This window comes from Elephas maximus, chromosome 12 (assembly GCF_024166365.1).
Source record: "Elephas maximus indicus isolate mEleMax1 chromosome 12, mEleMax1 primary haplotype, whole genome shotgun sequence".
NCBI lineage: Eukaryota > Metazoa > Chordata > Mammalia > Proboscidea > Elephantidae > Elephas > Elephas maximus.
The window spans coordinates 94,446,731-94,465,440 of record NC_064830.1 but is presented as its reverse complement, the minus strand read 5'-3'; the positions used below and the strand labels follow the sequence as shown (position 1 = coordinate 94,465,440).

Genomic DNA, 18,710 nt, shown 5'->3' with positions numbered 1-18,710 from the left:
AAGTGACCGGGTGTACTATTTTAGATGCAATGCTTAGGAAAAGTCTCTCTGAGGTGGTGACATTTGAGCAGAGACGTGAATGAAGTAAGGGAGCAGACCTCACAGGTAACTAGAGGAAGAGAGTTCCATTAGCACATGCAAAAGGCCCTGAGGCAGGAGAGGACCAGGCAGGCTTGAGGAGTAGCAAGGAGACCCATGTGACTGGTGAGGTGTGAGAAAGGGAAGTGTAGTAAGAAGTGTGACTGGAGAAGTGTTCAGGGGCCAGATCATATAGGCCATGTAAGGACTTTAGTTTTTGTCCTAAGTATGATGTGAAGCCATTTAAGGGTTTTGATTAGGAGAGTAACAGTGATCAAGTTGAGGATCTCTGGCTCCTGTGTGGAGACTGGCCAGTTAGGAATCTATTATAGTGGTCTAGGTGGCTTGAATCAAAGGTTACTAGAGAGAATATGCATGTGTGTACGTAGATGTGACCATTTTTCTTGGCGTCCACCACACCATCACTTTAGAAATCATGGGCAGAGAATAAGCTTTCTTTTCTGAGTTATGCAGTCAACTTGCCTGTGTGTCAAGAAACAGTCATTTAGCTTTGTGGGTACTAGTTTCCCCTCCTGTGAAATAAGGGGCCTGGGCAGGGAGGAAGGGGTAGCAGGACAGGGAGCTGACATCTATTGCCTGCTTGTTCTCTGATGGACACCAGGCCGGAGGCGTTCCTTGTCAGCACGTTAGACAAGAACACCCAGCTGGTCCAGGCAGGCCCAGAGTGCCTGTCGTGTCATGATTCTGTGGGACAGGTCCTTCCAGAAGTCATCAAAGCAGGTCCTAAATGCCTCTCTGTCCATGGTTTCGTGTGAGCTTGACAGAGACTTAAGAGCTTGACAGACAAGTCTGATAGGGCTAGTTAGAAAGGCATGACCAATGCAGAATAAATGCTAAATGTGTTTATAAGCTAATACTTAAATATGAATAGCATTCTGTGTAGACACTGGAGTTAAATTTGCTTTTTAATGTTGGATATCAAGAAGAATAAACTGAGATTATCTTAGGATGTCACCCATTAGAACACGTCTAAGTAACAAGAAAGCAAGTCCCAGAACCAAACTTGAGGGCCTGTTCTGAGTGGCCCATTGCCAATAGGTTTCAGGAATGGTAGGATGATACCCAGAGCCCTCAGATGCTAGGGTGCTCTCTTTGGTCAGGGTCAGCCCAGCGGCTTCCTGAAAGCAGTGACAGCTAACAGAAGTCACATGAAGCAATTTAACATTGTGTAAGTTGCTGAGAAATGACTAAGGCATCCCTCACTGAGTGAGCCATGATTGTGGTAAAAGTGGCCCACTTGGTTGTAGCACTTATTGCAAAATGGGATGATTCAGATTCCGGAGCTGAGCCCAGCTGTGCTGGTAAGTGGTGGAAGGAAACTGCTAGGTTTCAGGTACTTTCACTCTGGCCTTTGTTCACTCATATCAGATCTACCTACCTGCCAGGTTTCAGTAGTGGAAGGATCAGTTGAACATCCTTCAGGGGAACTAGGTTGACATGTTGGAGATCCCCAAAACCATCCTCAAGTTCAGTGATTCACTAGAAGGACTCACAGAACTCAGAAAAGCTGTTATACTCACAGTTACGGTTTATTACAGTGAAAGGATACAGATTAAAACCAGCAAAGGATAATGGTGTGTAGGTGGAATCTGGGAGAAACTAGGCATGAGCTTCCATTTGTCCTCTCCCAGTAGAGGTGTAAACAGCGCTTAATTTTCCCAGCAATGATGAGTGACAACACATATGGAGTGTTGCCAACCAGGGAAACTCACCCAAGCTTTGGTGTCCAGGGTTTTTACTGGGGGGTCAGTGACATGGCATGGAGCACCCATGTGACTGACCGTAGCTACTCAGTGTCCAGCCCCCAGAGGTCGAACTGGTGCAGTGAGGCCCAGGACCCCAGACAAACAAAAACAGGCATTTCACCGTAAATCACATTGTTAGCATAAATTACCTGGCATTACCCAAGATCTCAAGTATACAAAGGTACTCTTCAGGGTATTCCAGGGGCCAGTCCTGAAGACCTCTGGGATGTGCAGGGTTTAGGGCAACCCAGGCCTGTTGAGTTAACCTTTCACTGCACAGTTAGGGAAAGGGTTTGCTGCAAAGTAGCCCCCTCTCTCCTGTGGAACCAACCCCTCCGCCAGGTCTGTGTGGGGTTGGAGGATGTTTGATGGTGCCAGAAGTCCCAGGCTTCCATTTGCTCAGTTGCACTGGATCCATTCCTAGCTCCAGCCTTAGCCTGTACCCAAGGTACCCCCTGGGATACCATTTGCTGTTTTGGCTCCCATCCAAGGCTGCCACTGACTCTTGGCTGGACCTCGCTGAACACTCCCACACCTCCTGCCCACAGAGCTTGGTCTATTTTCCGCAGCACTTGGGCAAGAGACCAGGCTGAAGCTTTCTGGTGGGTTCCCCAGCAGGCCTCACGGGCTGATGGGATGGACCCTACCCCTACCTAATGATGTTGTTTCTCTCTCCTGACAGTTTCACGATCAACATGGGGGACTCCAACGTAGATACCAGCGCTACTACGTCTGAGGCAGTGACTGAAGAAATGTCTCTTTTCAGCATGACGGACATGATTCTATTTTCACTGATTGTGGGTCTCCTAACTTACTGGTTCCTGTTTAGAAAGAAAAAAGATGAAATCCCTGCATTCACCAAAATCCAGCCAACGTAAGTTCAACTGCTCAGTAGCCTCTTTGTCACTCCTCTTTACCCATATTCTAGAGCACTTGTCACATCATTCCAAAGCAGCCTTCCTATACCTGGTTCTCAGAAAGGAGTGAGCTCGGTGAGAGAGCAGCAAGGTTCCTTGCAGCATTTTGGGTTGAGTCTTGGGTTTTACCTTATTGGTGGACTATCCTTCAAATCTACCTTAATAATCTCGTAGGTTTACACAACATTTTAGAATTTGCAAGATACTTTTCTGTTTTGTTATTTGATCTTCACAGCAACCATTGAAAGTAGAAGATACTGTTTTACAGATAAAGAACCCGAGGCTCAGAGGCGTTACCGGCGCTGGCCACGGTCATCAGCCAGGAAATGGACGAGCTAGATAGAGCTGGAGCCATTTTTATTTCATTTCTGAGCCCAGTGATCTTTCCATTTTGTGAACAAAGCAGATCATAGGTGTGCTTTTTGCGTAGAATCACATAGTAAGACAGTTAAAGAAAAATACCAAGAATATAATAATACAGATGGTATGTAGATATGAAAAATTTATTGTGAAGGTGCGACAAAGTTTGGGAAGCATTGCCCTACACCACTGGCTCCCCAAGATTGAATTCCATAAGCTGCATGTGAAAATCATTCTCAAGACTTCAGACTTCTGCAACCAGAGTCATCTTCTTGCATTTACTATTGGCTGTGTTTTACCCCAATATCAGACTCCAGAAGCCTTAGTCGGGTGTGAGTGGGGATCTGCTAGGCCAGGTCCTGTGCTGAGAGCTCTGGGGTATAGCCCTGCTCTGGGGGGCTCCCTGGGCTTGGCAAGGGGCAGGTCTCGGGTGCAGAGCTTGGGTGCCCTGCTCATGCCAAGACTCCCCAGACCGGGCAGAGTGAAGCATTCAAATTGACATCAAGTCACTTTCATTCCCTAGTCTAATTTGGATAACAATTTTCTCTCCTAGAAAAATTAACATCCTTTAAATGAAAGCAGATATCCACAAAATAATCTTCTTTGCCATTGAAAGGGCACTAAGTTAAATTTTTTGTAAACCTGGGTTTGATCTTCATCACCCATATAAGCAGCAGAATGTTAACTGAAGCCCTACTATTTCCTGGACTTTTTTCTCAGGTTTGTGGATACAACAGTGAATAAAATAGATGAAGTCCTTGTACTCCTCAGGCATGTACTGTCCGTCTGTCCCATTGCCGTCAAGTCTGTTCAGACTCAGAGCAACCATATAGGACAGAGTGCAACTGCCCCGTAGAGCTTCCAAGGAGTGCCTGGTGGATTTGAACTCCCGACCTTTTGGTTAGCAGCCATAGCACTTAACCACTGCGCCACCAGGGTTTCCAAAAACCACCACATTGCCATCGAGTCAATTGTGACTCATAGTGACCCTATGTTCTAGTGCTGTGCAAATCCTGGGCAAGACCTTTAACTTCACTCTCCCTCAGCTTCTTCATCCGCTAAATGGAAGTAAGAATTCCTATCTTACGGGGCTTTTGTGAGTATGAAGTGAAGTAATGTTTATGAAATCATCTAGTACAACTCATGGCCTGTAGTACCTGCTTAATGTCGGTATCAGAGTGTATTTTGTGCCAGGCACTGTGCTAGGCACTATAATAGATGGTGTTTACATTGAAGAAGCTGAAAATAGAGGGTGTTGAAAGGTAATTTTTAAAAATGGTTTATGAAATGCTTTAATATACATTATCTAATCAGGGCCCCTTTGCAATAGTGTTGTACACTAGGCAGGATGGGCAGTCTCATCTCTCTCATTACAGAGAGACTGTGCCATGTACCCGAAGTTGCCGGGCCAGGTCGGACCTCTAAGAAAGAAGGAATTCCTGCTGGTGGAGGGTATGGGGATGTTTCCTGTAGGATGTGGTGCTGAGCTTCCCTTACATACCGGGTCAGTGGAGAGTGATAGGGCTTAGTGTAGGGAATGTATATGGCCCAGGGCTACATCAGAAACTGAGGACCTACTCTGCTTTCTGATAGATTCTAGAATTGAGGTTTTAAGATCTTTTACAGCCTTAGTCACACACATGTGTATATGTATGTGTGTGCGCATGTGCTAATGAGCATGAAACCTTTGGGCATGGATATTTTTTTAAAAAAACCAAACCAGTGGGGCCAACTATTGTCTGACCAGCAGGCACTTTGAACAGCAGAGAAGCACAGAAAGCCTGTCTGTGCTGTCTTATCCTTAGACTGGTAGGTACAGTGGACCCAAGAGGAGTTCCCGAGTGCAAAGTAGATTTGGCATTCAGAACCTCAGGAGCCAGGGTGCTCTCTTGGCTGCCAGTGACCGTGTGACTAATCAAGATGCCACCTGTGCAGCATCCTGGAGCACTTACCCTCTGACCCAGATCAGCATCAGTCCGGGAGAGCACTGGGACAGGTCTTGCCCTTGAGGGTGGGAGTGAGAGAGGGTTTAATACACCAATCAAAGTCAATTTTGCCTTCAACACTCTGTCCGGGCAGAACGGGAATGTTGACAAAAAAAGCAGATGAAACATGCACTGGGTCTCTCCCCAGCCTGTCTAGTAAAAAGGGGCGGGGCATGGGGGGTGATGTTCCAAATCCAGGTTAAAATAACATTTGGGAACCATCAGATTAGACAAAGATTTATGTACTTTGTGCCAGACCGTTGTGATAAATCAGTAAAATGGAACTCCTGCCTTCGTGTCTCGTGGGAAGGACAGCCAAGTAAATAGATTCATCCGGTGCCATGTTGGAATAGAAATGTGTGAACAGAGTCAGGGAAGCACAGGAGAAAGTGATGGATTCTGACTTGGGGTTGAGGAAGGCTTCAGGGAGGAGGTGACATTTGTGTTGAGCCTTGAAAGTTAAGTAGGATTTTGACAGGCTGAGATCGTGTATTTTAGGTGCAGAGGCGATAAAGACCTTGGGGTGTGTTGGGAGCTGCAGGGCTCAGTTTGGTAAGGTTGTAAAGGTATGTGTTTGGGATGGGGTGGAGGGTCGGAGATATGGAAAATGTGGATGGAACCTGATTGGAAGGGGCCCTGAATGCATCCTTAGGGGTGTGGATTGTGTTTTCTAGAGCAGTGATGTGATCAGACCCCAGTATTAAAATGGTGCCGTACAGACTCTGCAGGAGAAGGACTGCAGAGAAGTCACAGGTTGAGGGGCTGTTCTGGGAAACGGCCTAATGAGAGCTGATGAGGCCTAAGAAGAGGATACTGAGGGGGGAAGTGCAATGAAGGCACAATTGATGGGACCTGGAGGCCTGGCTGGGGGTGGAGAAGCAGGGCGGGACAGTTGCAGGGGCAGGTGTGGGAAGGAGAAGGATAGTCTGGGATGTGGAGTTTGTCGGTGTCTCTGAGGCATGTGGGAACAGTGAAGTCAGAATTTTTTTAAGGGTGAGCTGTAGTTAGTCTACTTAGTACTCCTTCCTCTGGTCCTCAGGGAGGACTTGGAGAGATGAGAAGCAAGAGACTGGGAAGGGCTTAGCAGAGAACGTCATTTCCTGGAAGGTTGCATTTGTGTTCCTTTGTAAACTTTGTATTTAAGTATGTAACATATATACATAAAAGTACACAAAGCCTAGGTGCACAGCTTAATTATTTTTCACAAAATATACATATGCATATAACCAGCACCCAGGTCCAGAAATAGATCATTACGAGTACATCAGAAACCCCCTTCCATTGACACCACCCGCCTGAAGGTTAGCCACTCTCCTAATCTGATAACATAGATTAATCTGTTTTTTAACTTCATTACTTTTAACAAATGAAATAATAAAAAGTGTATTGTTTTGTATTTGCTTCTTTCTCAACGAAGTTTATGAAATTTATCTGTATTGTCTGTAGTTGTAGGTCTTTCATTCTCATGCTTCAGTATTCCATTGTGTGAGTAAACCACAATTTGTTCATTTTAATGATGATGGACCTTTAGACTGTTTCCAGTCTGGGGCTATTACATATAGTGCTGCTGGGAACATCCTAGTATATATCGTTTGGTTCAGATACGGACATATGTCTGTTAGGTGTGTACTTTGAAGTGGGATTGGCAGTTAATACCCATCACTGATGCTGTCAAGTTGATTCCGACTCATAACAACCCTATAGGACAGAGTTGAATTGCCCCATAGGGTTTCCAAGGAGCAGCTGGTGGACTCAAATTGCCGACCTTTTGGATAGCAGCCAAGCTCTCAACCACTGCGTTACCAGGGCTCCAGTGGTTAATAAGGAAGGTTTGTAGTCAGCTTTATTAAGCACTACTCAACAGTTTTCCAAAGTGGTTGTACCAATCACAATCCCACCAGTAGTGCATGAGTTTCAGTTGCTTCACATCCGCAGGAACACCTATTGTGAACTTTTTATTTTGCCATTCCAATGGACATGTAGTGGTATCTTGTTTTAATTTGCATGTCTGTGATGACTGATGAAGTTGTACAGCTTTTCATCTGTTTATTGGCCGTTTAAATACCTAACTTTGTGAAAGTTCTTGTTCAAGTCTTTTGCCCATTTTTCTATTGGGTTATCTTTCTTCTTATTTGCCAGAATTCTTTATATTCTAGATACAAGTCTTTTGTCAGATAAATATATTGCAAATATCTTCTCCCCTCTGTAGCTTGCTTTTTTATTCTCTTCATGGTGTCTTTTGGTGATGAGAAGTTCTTGATTTAAATTAAGTCCAGTTTGTCAGCCTTTTCTCTATGGTTAATGCTTTTGTGACTGGTTTAAAAAAATACATTAATCTCAAGGTCATGAAGATGTTCTTTTATGTTGTATTCTAAAAGTTTCATTGTTTTTTAACTTTCATACTTAAATCTACAGTTGTAAAAATAGCTTGGAGGCAGTGTCTGACCTCCTCTTACTTCACAAAGGGAAAGGAGAATCAAGAGCAACAGCCCAAGGCTGATTTCCATGAGGCAGAAGAAAGATATGCCTCCTCTCTCTGTCGACTTTACTAATTCTAACACCAAACCATCCCTCCCACTGCACTCTCTACTGGGTTCGATAATTCATTGCAATGGCCACACAGAACTCACAGACCATACTCACAATTACGGGGTTTATTAGGGAAGTAACAGTTACAGTTCAGGCTCAAGAACACTTAGAATACAGTTCTTCCATCAGGGTAGGCTCTCCCCAGCCGTGCTCGCAGGCACACCTCTCCCTGGCCCTCAGTCTCTGCCCAAAGGCACTCAGCTTTCTCTCTTCTTGGGCTGAGAAGCCCACCACCCTGGTCTCCTGCTGCTTGGCGGTGGTGGGCTCCTCTTCTCTGTTCTAGAATTGGCTCTCTGACCAATCCCCTTGGTAGGCCACAATTACCATATCACACAGTCACCTGGATGGGAGTTACAGGACCATGGCTAGAAAGGCCACACACAAAAGTAATTAATCCACTGTAGCAATCTACCTACCCTACTTCAGAGGATATGGCATATTGTGTGAAGTAGGGTTCAAGATTCATTTTTTTTTCTCGTGGCTATCCCTGTTGACCCAGCACCACTTATTGATAAAGGTCATTCTGTTCTCACTGCACTTCATTGTCGCTGTTGATATAAATTAGGTGACTAAATATGTACAGGCCTATTGATCTATTTTCCTTCCTTTTACCAATACCACACTATTTTCTATTTTTATAGTAGCTCTTGTCTTGATATCTGGTAGTCTAAGTCCAGCTCTGTTCTTCTCTTTTAAGATTTCCTTATCTTTTTTTGGCTCTTGACATTTTCATATAAATTTTAGAATTAGCTTGTCAATACTCCTCCTGCCCCCCCCCCCAAATAAAACCCTACCAGGATTTTAGTTGGGATTGGATTGAATTTATAAATTAATTTGGAGAAAGTTGACATTTTTACAATGTACAGCTTTCCAGTCCACAAACATGGTTTTATCCCCCTGGGAGAGGTCTTTTGAACTCTTTTTAGTAGCAATTAAAGACTTGTTAGAGAGGAGCAGTTATAAGCAGCACAAGGTCTCGTAATTTTAAAAAACTAAATAAATAAAATGCCTCTTTCCTGTCCACTCCCACTCATTCAGCCACATTCACTCAGCTTGTACCTCTGGACAGCTCCTTCCACAGCAGGGCAGCTCCTCATCTAAGAGAGCGCGAAGTCATGGTTCCCACGGGAGGCTGCAGCCCTGGGCTCCTCTGTGTCTCCACAGCACTTCGCTCACGTATGTAATACAGCACTCTGCATGTAGCACTCCTCTTGTTGAACTGGAATTTGTTTACCTTTCTGCCTCCCATGGTGCAGAAATGGCATCCCGTTCCTGTCAGAGTGAAGATACTCAGAATGGCTGTTGGATTAATAAATTAATAAGTGCTACTATTAGAGTTAGAAAACCAAAAGGGAAGGACACAGTTGGTGTTTCTTAAGCTGAAAGAACTGAAGAGAAAATTCAAGCCTTGAGTTGCGATATTGAAGGATTCCATGGGGAAAATATTAAATAATGCAGGAAGCATCAAAAGAAGATGGAAGGAATACACAGTCAGTGTACCAAAAAGCATTGGTTGACCTTCAGCCATTTCAGGAGGTAGCGTATGATCAAAAACAGATGGTACTGAAGAAAGAAGTCCAAAGTCCACTGAAGGCGTTGGCAAGAAACAAGCTCCAGGAATTGATGGAATACCAATTGAGATGTTTCAACAAATGGGCATAGCGCTAGAAGCGCTCACTCGTCTCTACCAAGAAATTTGGAAAACAGCTGCCTGGCCAACTGACTGGAAGAAATCCGTATTTGTGCCCATTCCAAAGAAAGGCGATCCAACAGGATGCGGAAATTATTGAACAGTATCGTTAAGATCACACACAAATAAAATTTTGCTGAAGATAATTCAAAAACGGTTGCAGCAGCTCATTGATAGGGAACTACCAGAAATTCAAGCCAGATTCAGAAGAGGCCGTGGAACCAGGAATATCATTGCTTATATGAGATGGATCCTGGCTGAAAGCAGAGAATACCAGAAAGAGGTTTACCTGTATTTTATTGACTATGCAAGAGCATTTGACTATGTGGATCATAACAAATCGTGGATACCATTATGAAGAATGGGGATTCCAGAGCACTTACTTGTGCGCGTGAGGAACCTGTACATAGATCAAGAAGCAGTCATTCGGACAGAACAAGGGGATACTGTGTGGTTTAAAATAAGGAAAGGTATGTACCGGAGTTGTATCCTTTCACCATAATTAGTCTGTATGCTGAGCAAATAATCAGAGAAGCTGGACTAATGAAGAAGAACACGGCACCCGGACTGGAGGAAGATTCATTAACAACCCGCGATATACAAATGACACAACCTTGCTTGCTGAAAGTGAAGAGGACTGGAAGCACTTATTGATGAAGATCAAAGACTGCAGCCTTCAGTATGGATTACGGTCTTCACAGCTGGACCAGTAAACAACATCATGAACAACAAAGAAAAGATCGAAGTTGTCGAGGATTTCATTTTACTTGGATCCACAATCAAGGCGTATGAAAGCAGCAGTCAAGAAATCAGACGACACATTGCATCGCACAAAACTGGTACAAAAGACCTCTTTAAAGTGTTAAAAAGCAAAGATGTTACTTTGAGGACTAAGGTGCACCTGACCCAAGTCATGGTATTTTCAGTTACCTCATATGCATGCGAAAGCTGGACAATGAATAGAAGACAAAAGAAGAATTGATGCCTTTGAATTATGTTGTTGGCAAAGAATATTGAATGGACTACCAGAAGAATGAACAAATCTGTCTTGGAAGACATACAGCCAGAGTGCTCTTTAGAAGCAAAGATGGCAAGACTTCATCTCACATACTTTGGACGTGTTTTCAGCAGGGACCAGTCCCCGGGGAAGGGGACAGCATGCTTGGTAAAGCAGAGGGTCAGCAAAAAAGATGAAGACCCTCAACCACATGGATTGATACAGTGGCTGCAACAATGGCCTCAAGCATAACAACGATTATGAGGATGGTGCGGGAATAGGCGGTATTTCATTCTGTTGTACGTAGGGTCTCAGTGAGTTGGAACTGACTCACTAGCACATAACAACATTAGTAATAAATTGATAAATGCTAGATCTGTATGGGAAACCCTGGTGGCGTAGTGGTTAAGTGCTATGGCTGCTAACCAAAGGGTCGGCAGTTCGAATCCCCCAGGCGCTCCTTGGAAACTCTATGGGGCAGTTCTATTCTGTCCTATAGGGTCGCTCTGAGTCGGAATCTACTCGACGGCAGTGGGTTGGTAATGGGTAGATCTGTATGTATGACTGCCTCTAGGGAAAACCGTGGCCCACTGGCTATGCTTGGCTTACACAGGTTTTTATTTTAAAAAAAAAAAAATTTTTTTTTAATTAAAACATTGAAAGTCTGGCAATTTCATATACACAGATTTATAGCTTCTTTTAAAAAAAAATGAGAGGATTTGGCCCACGTTTCTTAAGTGGCCTCTATTTAGGGGGCTCACTCTCAACATGAAAGCCAGGAGTCAAGGCTGCAGGTCATCATTAATGTCTATTTTTATCTCTGACTGCCAACAGATGGACAGTGAGCTATGGCTCTTGCCACATCCAATTCAAGGTCACTTCCTCTATAGAGAGGTCCTTGGCTCCACCAAACATGAAAATAGAAACACAAATGAATTTTACAAAGAGGAAAACACTTGAGAAGGCCTCTGTGGATATGGAGAGAGAACAGTGCCTAAAGCCCCCTACCACCCAGCCGCGAACATTGGCTCAGGATACTTATGCGCTCTGCAAGCACAGGACTGGGCTTTCTGCTGCCACCTGACTCCTGAGTGAAATGCCACCTGCCTCTTCTTCCTTCCCTGTTTCTTGTTTAGATTGGGATTGTTTTTGCCATTCTGGCCAGTGCCTGAAACGTCAAACATGGCCCATCTAGGAAAAGCAGTGCAGAGCTGAGCATTAGTCCCCCTCTTGACCTCGTTGGGCTCCCATGCAATTGGGGGAAATGAGCTTGGTACAATGTGAAGAGTGCTCCCACAGCCCGGGGGTGGTGGAAATGAAGAGGAGGGGAACTCCCCCGCAGGGTATGTCAGAGATAAAGGTGTCCCTGAACTGAGTCTGGGAGACTGAATAGGAATTTGGGGAAGGGCTTCCAATGGAAGGAGCTGCTATGTGTGCAAAAGCTCAGAGGTAAGGGAAAGCAAGCCCTGCTCTGGGAAAGATGTTTCTTGGGAGAGCCAGGTTATAGGTCAGCAGGCAGTCAGGGAAGGACAGGAGCTGAGACAGCAGAGAGGAGGCCAGGGGATGGACCTTGGAGCACCTCAGTGGCCTTCCTCTGGGTGGAGATTTTTTTTTTTAACAGGGAGCTAGTGAAGGACTGTGTACCAGGGCAGGGTCCTGAGAGTGGTCCTTGAAGAACAGTATGAGGGTTGAATTGGAGGGAGCTGGTCTGGGCGCAAGAAAATCGGCCAGAAGCCCGTTGCCATTGACTTGGCAGGAGTCGACATTGAGTTACAGCAGGAGGATGAAATGATGGGAGCAGGGCACCAGTAAAACAGGTTAAAAAGTTTGGAGGAAGAATTCTGTGCTAACACTTCGTTTACATAATTCTTTGGTCCTCAACAGCCCATTGAATGGGATGGTCTTATTCCATTTGACAAATGGCAAAGCTAATTCAAGGAGAGGTTGAGCAGCTTGCCCAAGATTGCATAGCTAGTAAGTGCTAGAACTAGGATTTCAACCCAGGGATTGTCTTCTCCAAACATCTACTCTTACTCTCGTCAAACACCCCGCCTTGCTTCTTGTCATTATCCTCACTTGCCCGCTTTTCCTTTTCCCTTTGGATTTCACATGATAGCAGGGCAATTGTGTCCATGTTGTTTTTTATATAGCCTCCAGTGAATCACTCTGTTTTCCCCAAGGGCAGTTCTTTAAGACCATTCACCTTCTGCCAAAGGCTCTGTGACTGAAAGTGTGAAAAGTGGGTGCTCAGCTGAATGGGAGGCATCTTCCTTTTGTAGAGGCCCTAGAGCAGTCTCCATCCTGCTGCAGGCCGTCCCTCCCCCCGCCCCCGCATCTCTGCCTGCCGTCCGCATAGCTGTGTCTCTGCTCTTATCCTCTCTCTGTGACCTTGATGCCCTGTTACCCTGAGGAATGGGGAACTTGGCCGCCAGATGCAAGGCTCTGGAAGGCGCTGTTCAAAAGCAACTTCCCCATGTATTGCCAATGGCAGGGGCAAGTCCCAGAAGAAATTAGTTCCACTTTGCAGAAAGCTTGATATGAGTTTCCAGAAATCCTTCTCAGTGTTGCTTGGTTCTAGAAACCAAATGAATCACATCCGGGGCATTTTGGTTCATCTTTGTCCAAATGACTCAGTACTTTTGCACATCCCACTTTCGTTTTCCCCACATGGTGGACTGAGATTGACTTCCAAAGCCTGAACCAGAGAGACTCCTGCTCCCAGTTTAGAAGTGTAGAGCCCTAATTGGAACCTTTTGTGCTCCATTCCAGGCCATGTGGTCTCTGAACTCCAGGCCTGGGCCAGCTGCTTCTCTGCACGGATACTTAGGCTTTCTGATAATTTTTGTGCTTGAGAGTCTTTGAACAGATGCCTCTGAAGGCAGAACATCTCAGCAGCAAATGGAACTTTGGGAGCACTCCCCTTGTGCGTGATGAGAGCGCAAGATGCCTTTGTTTGATGGCACACAGTGAGCTTACAGTGGACCGGGCTAGACAGGGCTGCTGTGCTGCACCCAGTGTCTCTGGCCCTGTTGGACCACAGTGTCTTTGTGTGGAGGAAGACGGGAACCAGATCTAATTTAATGTGATCCTGAGGCGCTCTGGTGGCAGGATCAATGTGGGCTTTCTTTATGCAGAAATAGCCCTGCCATAGCAACCTGCACAACTGCATTTCAGTATCCAGAAGAGCTGTATTCAGCCGACGTGACTTCCTTTTTTTTTTTGAATGGGAAAGGGGGAGGGTATGGGAAGAAGGGCTCTGATATAAACAGTTACCAAGGAGACCCGTGTCAGAGTTGGAAAGGTTTTCTCCTTCCCTCGGTCCATACAGAAGGAGGAGGGGCGGGGGCCCAAACTGCAGGGGATCATGGGAGGTTTCCCTCTTGAGTCTTGATTCTTCCCTGCTGGAACTGCCAGATGTTGCAGTGTTCTCAGGCTTGTGGGGACAGATGCAGCCAGGGGCTTGGAGGAGAGTCCGAGAGGACTTGAGGTTGTCCAGGAGCACTTTCTGAGTTCAGAAGCCTAGTCTGCCTCTGCCCCACAAGAACTGAGTGAAGGATGACGGAGCAGGACTTTCTACGCACAGGCTCCCTGCTGGTTTCCAGGAGAGAGCTTTAGCCTTTTTTTTCCTATAAGTCCGGGAGTTGGGAGTGAGAAACCATGGGGTGTACATACTCATCTCCGCAGGAGGAGCCCACCCTGAGAAGGTCAGTCCCAGAAAACGTCTGTAGCGGCAGATTGTGTTGATGGCCTTCGGGCAAGGGGACACCTGGCACACATTCTTGAGTGTGGATGGAACTTCTTCCTGGGCAGGGACACGCTCTGGAGATGTGGAAGAGAGTGCTGTGTAGAGTTGGCCAGCAGAGTTGGGGATGTTCCTCGGGGGTTAGTTCCCCAAAGCATCTCCAGTGGGGGAGCAGGCATGGCTGAGTGTGGGTGCTGGGGTCCCCTTTGGTCATGAGTTTGCAGCCTGCAGAGGAACGGCCAACGTGGATTCTGAAAGAAGGGATTTTGGACTGGAAACTAGGGAAGCCCCAGTCACTGACTCCTTCACCTGTGAAAGATCAGGTCTGAAGTTCTCAGGTGGGGTGAAGCCAGTCAGAGCACTTGGGAGGTATGAACTTACTCTGCCTGACCAGGTGAGCTCTGCTTCTCTGAGCTTGGCAGCAGGGCTTTGGGGATGGGGAGGAAGTATCTTAGCTGCTCCCCAGGTCTAACCATAAAGAAACTTTACTGTGTTGGGGCAGTGACCTGGAGGCACAGAATCCTCCTCAGTCTTCTTGGGTTTCCCTTCCTCTCATGGACTGCTGCCTGCCCAGGCCCTTGGACATTATCTCTGGAGCCGAGGGGATAGGGTGGGAGAGTTTTTCCTTTCCCTCTTGGGCCGAAGCTAAAGAAGAGACCAAAGCTGGGCCTTCAGAAGTGCTCATGCTTCTGAGAGAAGCCTTTGCACACTGTGTCCATCTTATAGTGTTTCAGCTGGACTTGCCTGAGGTCTCCCCTCCTCTCCCAGAGCCAGCCAGCGTGGTGTTCCTGCTCTGTGCAGATGTGGCAGGAGGCCAGACCAAGGCCCTCCAGCCCACCCACCCACCCATCTGGGCTGCCAAAGCTGAGCTCACCATCAGCATAGTCTTCATCCAGAAGGCCCTAGGCAGCCTGGGTTCTGTGGCTTTCTCTCTTGGGAGCCATTTTCAGCCTCTGAGAAGCGAGAAGCCTTTCCTGGTTTCTTCTGCTATACGCACCTGCTCCCTTTGAGCTCCTGTGTCATATACCATCTGATTCATTCCTTTGGTCTTATCATGTGCCACCTGGGGTGTCTTTGAAATCACAGAGTAATGAAAACAGCTTCGATCTTTCAGAGAACACTTTCTTTTCTGGAATGTTAGCAAAGTTCCAAGTGCCACGGAAGGCACTGAGAGAGGCTGTAGAGTTCGAGATGTGGAGTTTTAAATAAAAGAGATCTGAGGAGGCGGGGCGAGATGGCCGAGTAGTCAGACGCTTCTGGTGGTCCCTCTTACAACAGAGACCTGAAAAAACAAGTGAATCAATTGTATATGACAGTCTAGGAGCCCTGAACATCAAAGGCAAAGTTGAGGAATCAAACTGAGCAGCATGGGGAGGGAGAGATGGTTCAGAAGCAGCAAGGAGTTGCCAGACCTGACTCAGTGGGAACTGGCACCCTGCAGGCTGGATCCTCTGGCGTGAGTGCCATGAGGCAGGTATTGGCATTCGGGGTGCATTTGCCACATTGGGAGAGACTGAGCGGTGAAGAGTCCACTCATGCCTTCAGAATCAGTGAAAACTGGCCTCCTCGGCATAAGATAATCACTTGTGTCTAACCTATCATGCAGACCAAAAAACACCCCTTAGGAAAAAACTGTCTCCCATTTAATTGATCCCTCCCCTCTCTGCACTGGTCCTGAGCCAGCTTCAGTGATAGCTCCTTTCCCTGGGCTGGAAGTAAGACCTGTTGCGTACTCTGAGCCATTCTTCTGGCCTTGGAGGAGAAATAAATTAACAAACGGGGAAAAAATAATCTGCCAGCTCCCCTGAGTTGGGAACTCAGGGCAGAAACAGCTCCTTTGCCTAGGCACAGGCATAAGTGGTCCATGGACTTTGAATGCCTCTTACCCCTGCATAGACCTGTGTGGGCCCATTTCAGCAGCGTAGGCCCTTATTAGCACAGTACTGTAGGGTATATACCTGAAGCCTAACTTTAACTGTTTCAGCTATATGGTGGAGAGGCAAGTTTGTAACATTTGACACCACTCTGCCTATTAAGCCAGGGTCCTCACCTACTTACATCAGGGGCCTGAGGACTGGTGGCTTCACCCACTCCACCTAGACACCCTCGACAGGGGTCCAAGGATAAGTGGTGCCTCTCAGTCCTTACAGCCAACAGCATTGGTTACACATAGCCCGGCTGCAAAACCCACCCACTAGGGAACAGGGACACACTTTCCTCACAGACACTCGGGTGGTTGTCAGTCCCCTGCCTTGCTTAGTGTGTGACCCCCTACTGTAGCCAGATACCTGTGCCTGCACCACACACTTGGTGACCAACTACCTGGACACCTCAGCTAAATCCATACAAGAAAAGTAAGTGGACTCCTGGGCTCGTATACCTAGTATCAGCCCTAACCACTTGCTGACAAGACATTAGAGCATCAAAGGCACCAGTAATCAAACTAGCTCACTCAAGCAGCCTATTTGGGCATACCGAAACAAAACAAGAAGCTAGGACACAGTAAGGAAACATAAAACAAATACAATAACTTATTGATGGCTCGGAGACGACGGTCAGTATCAAATCACATAAACAGGCAGACCATGTTGGCTTCAGCAAGCTCCCACAACAAAGAATCAAGAAATCTTCCTGATGAAGAGAGCTTTCTGGAACTATCAGAGGAAGAATACAAAAGAATATACAGAGCCCTTCAAGAGATCAGGAAAGAGATCAGGCAAAATGCTGAACAAGCCAAGGAGCGCACAGACATAGCATTTAGAGGAACTTAAGAAGGCTAGAGAACAGCATAATGACAAATTTAATAGTCTGCAAGAATCCATAGAGAGACAGCAAACAGAAATTCAGAAGATTAACAGTAAAATTTCAGAATTAGATAACTCAATAGAAAGTCATAGGAGCAGAATTGAGGCAACGGAAGTCAGAATTAGGGAAATTGAAGGTAAAGCACTTGACACCAACATATTTGAGGAAAAATCAGATAAAAGAATTTTAAAAAATGAAGAAACTATAAGAATTATATGGGACTCTATCAAGAGAAATAACCTACGAGTGATTGGAGTACCAGAACAGGGGTAGATAACAGAAAATACAGAAAGAATTGTTGAAATTTGTTGGCAGAAAACTTCCCTGATGTTATGAAAGATGAGAATAGTCTATCCAAGATGCCCATCGAACCCCACACAAGGTAGATCCCAAAAGAAAGTAACCAAGACATAATCAAACTTGCCAAAACCAAAGATAAAGAGAATTTTAAGAGCAGCTAGGGATAAATGAAAAGTCACCTACAGAGGAGAGTCAATAAGACTAAGCTTGGACTACTCAGCAGAAACCATGCAGGCAAGAAGGCAATGGGATGATATATATAAAGCCTTGAAGGAAAAAAAATTGCCAACCAAGAATTGTATATCCAGCAAAACTGTCTCTCAGGCGAAATTAGGACATTTCCAGATAAAAAAGAGATCTAACATTTGACAGAGGGGCATGGCTTGTCCAGTCACAGGCCTATTTGGTGGCAGGGTCAGGATTTCAACCCAAGTCTCTCCTCCTAATTCATGGCTCCTCCTGTCCCCTGGTAATTTTCCACAGAGCCTGACCTTCCCAAACCTGATGTTAACCCCTTTGAAGGCACAGGTTGCCTCTTTGAAAGCTCACTCCCTCAGTGCCTGGCACAATGCCTGCCCCACACAAGCTGGCATGCATTGTCTGCGTAAGGGAGAGCAGCCTGGCACTCACAGGGCAGCAGAGTTTACCTCTTGTCTCATCCTTCAGCAAGTCTTCAAATCCACCTTCTTCAAGATGTAGCTTCTATGGAAACATTTGTTGGCTCTTTAGCTGATGTCAGGCCCTCTCAAAGGTAGGCATGGGAGCCCCTCCAAGGCCTTCTTAGTCTAACTCTGCCTGTCTCGTGCTGGGGACTTGGGACTGACTGCCCAAGAGTCTGACAAAGCACCGCAGATTGAGTGCCAGGCATCATCACGTAACCAACGTAAATACATACTCTAGTGTTTGAATTTTGGTGGCAGTGTTTTCAGCTTCTCTTTGTCTTCAGCAATATTTTCTAAGGAACCTAGAATCTGAGGGTTTGCACTCGTTGCTATAGCGTGCACTTCCCAACATGTATTAGAATGACATTTTAATACTTGATCATTGCCTAAATATGTTTTAAGAACTGCCCATCAGTGAATAGAGGCAGCAAAAAATGTGTAATAACTGAACAGTAGGAAAAAAAAAATCATCTGCTTCTGGACAAAGAATCTACTACGCTACGTTCTACAAGCTTAAGTGAATGTGTAGCACGTGGTGTGAAGACGGCATATTCATTACGCTCTAGTTTTCTGTTGCATACCTTTATAACACCCTGATATGTTGGCAGCATTGTCACGGGACTGGCCTCAGCACTTAGGAAAATCAGTTTTGCAAACTTCACATAAATAGCAGAGTACCTGATCTGCGATTTCTTCATCAGTGACTTTAAAGTGGTAAATGTGATAAATCGTTCGACAGGTTTTCCATCTGTTGGAGATATGTATCTTAAAACAATACTTAGCTAATCTGTATGAGAAAGAGCAGGAGTGGAATCTACA

The 18,710-nt window shown here is 45.8% G+C and overlaps 1 protein-coding gene across 8 annotated transcripts in view; it reads left to right on the top strand.

The window, feature by feature from the left end:
* LOC126087391 (NADPH--cytochrome P450 reductase) overlaps positions 1 to 18,710 on the top strand; it is a 90,423-nt gene that overhangs the window by 46,217 nt on the left and 25,496 nt on the right. For all 8 annotated transcript variants that reach the window (XM_049904843.1, XM_049904846.1, XM_049904849.1 and 5 more), the window contains one exon: positions 2,527 to 2,718. In XM_049904843.1, the coding sequence (XP_049760800.1) occupies positions 2,540 to 2,718 (179 nt within the window). In that variant the 5' untranslated portion in view covers positions 2,527 to 2,539. The remainder of the gene's footprint in view (positions 1 to 2,526; positions 2,719 to 18,710) is intronic.